This window comes from Dermochelys coriacea, chromosome 1, assembly GCF_009764565.3.
Source record: "Dermochelys coriacea isolate rDerCor1 chromosome 1, rDerCor1.pri.v4, whole genome shotgun sequence".
In the NCBI taxonomy this organism is placed as follows: Eukaryota; Metazoa; Chordata; order Testudines; family Dermochelyidae; genus Dermochelys; species Dermochelys coriacea.
This window is the reverse complement of record NC_050068.2, coordinates 286,142,560-286,148,559: the sequence shown is the minus strand read 5'-3', so window position 1 is coordinate 286,148,559 and position 6,000 is coordinate 286,142,560. Positions and strand designations below refer to the sequence as shown.

The window sequence follows — 6,000 nt, the reverse complement described above, 5'->3', positions numbered from 1 at the left end:
TCTAAGTATGTTCACAGTACCCCAAATTCGACCCGGCAAGGCCGATTTCAGCGCTAATCCTCTTGTCTGGGATGGAGTAAAGAAATTGATTTTAAGAGTGCATTAAGTTTAAAAAAAAAAAAAAAAAAAAGGGGGAGGGGCTTCGTCGTGTGGATGGGTGCAGGGTTAAATCGATTAACGCTGCTAAATTCAACCTCAACTGCTAGTGTAGGTGAGGGCTATCACTTTGATAGTGGTTTCACTGCTTCAGTTCTTGAATTCCACTTAGTCTGCAACAAAATGTTTGCAGCTTTCTGTAGAACTTTTCATCAGGCAGGGATGGAATTGAACAAGTTTCAGAATTTGAACGTTTCCATACAAACTCTTTATGTCCACACTTGAGTCTGCTGCATGCACTCCACAAAGACTCAGACTGTGTGAACTATGTAGAGAGTAGATTGTCTGAGGGTTCTTCTGTAAAATTTAGTTTGTGCTCCTTCAGAAATTCTAGCCATGTTGGACCCATTGTCCTGTCTTTGACCTCTACAATTTTGAAGGTCAATACCACTCTTTTCAAGTACTCTGCATGTTGGCTCTGCAATGTCCTTCTCCCCCTCCCCTGCTTTGAGTCCTCGGGCATCAAAAAGCACTCTTTAATGTCCCATATGTTATCTTGAGTTTGAGCGTATCACAAAACAAAAAATAATTTGCTCTCTATGGGAGGCATCTGGTTTTCTGTCAGTCGTATCGTAGTAGAATGCCTTCTGTATATTTTGGATAAGTGTTTGGGATTTGGTTTTAACCCTCTTCTATGAACTCCATTCTGATACCTCAAACAATGGTAAAGTAGAAAAGAAAAGGCTGTTCCCTTGGTCTCCTGTTTTGCTGTTAGATTTGCAAATGAAACCAGCTAAAACCAATGTGACATTTAAGATGTATTTCAAAATTTCGTGGCTTTTTAGGGTTTCTTCCTCAACGTTGTTTTTGAAGAGCACCATCAATTCCAGTGTAGTTCTTCAAACTTTTTTTCAGGTGAAGTAGAGTGAAAAATGAACAGAAGTGTGCTCGTGGCTTTCAACCCAATCTTAGTTACTTTTGAGTCCATCACCGGACATGCAAAGCACTGATACTTTTGTTGCTGTTGTTTAGTGCATCCATCAAAAAGACAACAAGGAAAGCAGAACTGTTGTTGAGCATGCTGACTCCATACAATCCAATTTCTGGACACTTATTTTTTTCTTTCAGCAAGGCCTTCAAAAATGTTTACTGGAAAAGTATGGCCACAGGAATCTCATGGAAAAGAGATTGAATTCTTAAGGAATCCTATTCAGTACAATCAAATCTTTGTTTGCACTGGTTAGCTGTTTCCTTGTAGCTGGATCACTACTAGCCAGCCCTTAGGTAGTTTCACTCTTCAGTTCTTCATCCAAAACTAATTCAGGACTGATATCTTTGTTCTCAGTATTCCAAACAAGATATTTTTGCTTGTGAGATCCTCCTTCTGAATTTACTGGATAGTGATGGGCATCTTTTGTCATCATCTTGACCTCCAGTCAAGCTTCTCTTCCTTTCTGCTTCATTTTCAAGTAGTATTTCTGTTTTGCTTTCATTTAGTTTCTCCCGACAGATCTCACCTTCTTCCTGACGTTTCTTTGCTATTCGAGAGTCATGCTCAAAAAGAAGTTCTGTTACTTCATCTTCCTTTTCATCTCAGCTTTTATTCAGTACCAGAACTGAAAAGAAAACAGAATAAAAAGTTTTTTCTAAAGGTAAAATGGACTGCAGGGAAAGTGTGTACCATGCTAGTCATAAAAGTAGTAAGACCAAATCCTATTAACCTGAGAGGAAAAGTCTGTCCATTATCAAAAAGTATATATGTAAAATGGAGTATTACAGCTTTTTTGTCATAGTTCAAGATTATATTTAATACAATGTGTGTAGAGCACCCCAGATCCCATGATCTAGAAGAAGCTGCAGTACAAATTAGTAATGAGACTTTTGATGATATATTGACGTTAGAGCTCTACTTTTAAAGATGGGGCAAAGTAGATGAAAGGCATATCTATACTGCAGTGTTAAACCCAGGATTATCAGGACTTGAGTCCATGTACTCTGTATTTGTAATGCCAGGGCTTGAGCATCCACACTTATTGGTGACACTCTAGATTTAGCATTTCTGGACCCAGGCCCCAAAGCCTGGCTCCAGCATCCATGCTGCAATACGCAGAAGGATTCCAGATACTCTAGCGGACGTAGTCCAAGCCCAAAGAACTCTTCAAGAGGTGAGGAACCTGAGGCAGGGAAAAGCATATAGATGTGTTGATTATTTTGTATAGATGTGTATATTTTTCATACTATCTAAGTGAACAGTGGTGGTGTTTTAGAATCGTGCACTAATTCTGTCTGGCTTCCACGATCAGGTGCCCCTGAAACTAAAAAGCCAGAAAACTAGGTTTGATAACCAGTCAATTGACTGCCTATTATTTGAGCACAGTCAAACCCTGAAAAGTCATTAGATGTAGCTGTTTCAGCACTCAAAAGGAGTAAAAAATGTCACTAACAAAATTTCCAGAGAATTGCATACATGCACTTGTGCATACAAGCACGTATAGTCACAAAATCATTCACAAGCAGCTCAATAGTTTTAATAAAATCCATTCTATGCTCTTCTTACTACATACCTCAAGCAACTAGTATGGTACACTGTCCTCATCAGGAGGATGCCCTCCGCTCATTGGAAAGGAAATTGCAGCCCTCTGCTCATAGGGATAGCTCTGTACACTGCAGCCCAGGTTGGCTGAAGTTGGTTAATTTCAGCTGAGCCTCTTTTTCTTGCCAGCCTGGATTTTAGTGGACAGGTTAGTGAAATGGAGAGCCCAGAGCCAGAGGAAAGAGGGAATTCACCTGAGCTGAGCTTGGGGCTACAGGGAGCTAAGAAAGTAGGTTTAAAAACAAAAATTTGCTAGCTGGACCCCTTCCCCACTCTTCCAGGATTTGATTTCTGAAAACAGCTGGGCAGCTAACCCCAGGCCAAGACGGGGGAAAGAGTGAAGAGGAGCTGAAATCAAGCTAGTTCTACCTTTGATCCTGTAGTAAGGGCTTCATCCCTGGTGCCCCCCTTCCCACTGGCACACATCGCCCTGTCTCATCCCACTACACCTTCCATCTGTGCAGCTCTCCTCACCAGCTAACCTGCCTCCCCAATCCTGCCCACTTCATTAGCAATCTTTGCCTGTACCACAGGGTTCGCTACCTACTATGGAGCAGCAAGAAAGAACACATTTGGGTAAAATAAGCCCTGGCTAATGTGGTGCTCTCTCCAAAGTATGCCAGACTTTAGCAAAGTATTTAATTAGCCTCCACAGACTTCTTTCCTCTCCTGCAGATTATAATGATCTCAGACCAAGAAGCCCTGGAATGCAATTCCTTCTGAGGACATGCTCAATTGAGATGTAATGATATTGACTTGGTGTGCAAAAGAATGTAGTAGAAGGACATGGAATGGATTTTATTAACACTACTAAGTTGCTTGTGAATAATTTTTTTGACTATACATATTGGTGACTTCTTTGAATGTCACTAATTGGCAGTGAAAGTCGCTAGATTTGTCACTAGTCACTTTGACACTTATTTTCTTGCTAGGGAAACCAAAAGGTTGCTAAATCTAGTGACAAAGTAGTTAAGTTGGCAACAGCTTTTCAAAAGCAAATACATTTGTAAAAGGGTATTGGTATTTTAGCACAGATACAAAAGGCCAAGCTAGTTAGTAGAGAGGATTATTACATTTTATTTCCAGATGTGTACATTTCTCCATTTTGAACAATGCATACTGTTTTATATTTGAGGAACAAATATGCCCACAAGATGAATCGCATAATGTTTTATGTTTTCACTTCTCAAAACCTTAGTGTTGAGTGTTTGGGGTTTTTTCACTGGGTTCTCCTCCACTCCCTCCTCCCCTCCAAGCAAAATGAGTGGGTTTCGTCAGGTTTACAACAACCCTGGTTTTCATTTCCTTTGGTAGACTTTTGATTAAGGTTATTTATATCAAGCAGCCAGGAGATCATGCTGAATCTTGGCAGAGAACACAGTGTTTAGATTTTTGCAAATTAATTTTTATATAAAGGAAAATGTAATCTCATTCAGCAGATTGTACACAATTAGTCTTTAACTTTTACACAATTAGTCTTTAACTTTCGATGCGCTTAAATTTACATCATATAGATATATTCAAAGATCACCATTCAGATTAATTTTAATGATGTAAAATTCTTCCCAAGTAACTGTGTACTACAGTATTTCATTGATCCTATAAATTTAATCTTTCAATATACTGAAGTTGAAATAAAGTATTTTGTGCAACAACCATTTCTTTTTCCAGAATAAGGATGCGGCAACTCACTTTTTGTGTCGGTGCAACAGGATTAATTTTGAATTGCAGGACAAATCAAAATTATAGATCAAATTAATTGCATAGTACCGTTTTAGTGCTGTAAATGTGATTTTTAGGACATGACAGTAATACTGAGAGTAAAGTTCCCCCTGTATTATCTGTCTAGGTATTTATGTTGTCTAAATGTTGCTCTGCCATTAAAACAAGACGTTGATCCATTTTCCCCCCCCCCCCACCAGGTTGTGTATGAACAAGAAGGGGTTTTCATTCATTCATCCTGTGCAAAAAATGACGACCAGGACAGTATAATATCAGGAGTACTTCGTGTCATAGAAAAGGTAATCATTTGCTACAGTTGTTAGATTTTTTTTTTCCTTTCATTTACCTTCAGTGCATCTAACATACCTTTGCAAGTTTAAAATATTAAAAGAAAAATCCTCAGTGTTTGTATTTGTTAATGAACACCATGATGATTGGCAGCTATACCTAAAATAATGTATAAAGTAAACATACATAATTCTTTGCATAAATAGGGAGATCTTCATTTTCTTAATTATCTTACTGAGTTTGTGTTGATGCATAAGTGTAACTTGTATTGTAGGAAGCTGAAGTAATAGTAGACTGGAGACCATTGGATGATACTTTGGACTCTTCCAATATCCTCTGTGCTGGAAAGGTATGCTTATTAATTACTTGCATTCACCTTTTCATCTCTCTGCAGGTTTTGTATGTATTGTTCATCTGTTAAATTTAGCTAGATGATCCTAAAACTAGAAGTTCACTTATTCAGGGTGGTGGTTATTTTTGTTGCTGTAGCACCTAGGTGTCCTAGTCCTGGACCCCATTATGCTAAGCACTGTTCAGACAGAACATAAAGACGTTACGTTTTGCTGTCTGAGTGGAGGGTGCTAGGGTCCAATGAAACCTGATCTTCAGAGTATGAAAGAGGGGAGTGCTACCTCTATGGATCTGCCTACACGAGGGTTTAAAGATGTTGTGTTAGGATGTTAGCTCACCCACCCTAACTAAAATGGTTTAAGTCTAGGAGAGAAAATATCTTGATTAAAGTCTCTAGGCTTTAACTGTACTAGTTTGGTATGTGCTAAAACAAAGCTAATGTAATACAAATGAATAAAATTTGCCCTGTTTTGTTTAGAATTTTGAAAGGTCTTAAATTGAGGTAAGTAACATGACCGAACATCAGACATTTAAATCCTAATCAAGAAAGACTAGGCCTAAGACAAGTAATTATTTTCCTACTCCTCTCTTGATGTTGCAGAGATCTCTCTGCATGGGCTGGTCAGGGATCTATGCAATATTCATATGTATGTAGATGTTAACTTCCAATTTTTCTAAGTGCTTTAACAGTAAGCTTATATCTACCTCAGCTATAGTGGTTCTATCTCTCCACTATGATAAGCCCAATTTTGGCCCCTGCCTACTAAGTCTGTTACAATAAAAGCACTATAAAAGATTAGAATGTTAAAGATCCTTTAGAGTTGTTGCTTAAAACACATGACCCACAAGTCTAGAAAGCCGGGAAATTCTGTGTTGATTAGTTACAAAAAGTACAAACATATGCAAGTGTGAGAGTGCACAGTTAAGGTCAGTAGTATAAGGGCCTTATT

The 6,000-nt window shown here is 38.5% G+C and overlaps 1 protein-coding gene across 8 annotated transcripts in view; it reads left to right on the top strand.

The window, feature by feature from the left end:
- The first annotated feature begins 1,013 nt into the window (after window positions 1–1,013).
- TBC1D15 (TBC1 domain family member 15) overlaps window positions 1,014–6,000 on the top strand; it is a 77,958-nt gene continuing 72,971 nt past the window's right edge. For 5 of the 8 annotated variants that reach the window (XR_006274565.1, XM_038402252.2, XM_038402223.2 and 2 more), the window contains exons 1-2: window positions 4,477–4,710; window positions 4,974–5,048. Coding sequence is in view for 7 of the 8 variants with exons in the window: in XM_038402252.2 (XP_038258180.2) it covers window positions 4,492–4,710; window positions 4,974–5,048 (294 nt within the window). In the remaining variant the exon portion in view is untranslated. Of the gene's footprint in view, window positions 1,047–4,476; window positions 4,711–4,973; window positions 5,049–6,000 lie in introns of those variants that run through there. The other 3 variants (XM_038402233.2, XM_038402243.2, XM_043493291.1) reach the window with 2 other exon arrangements.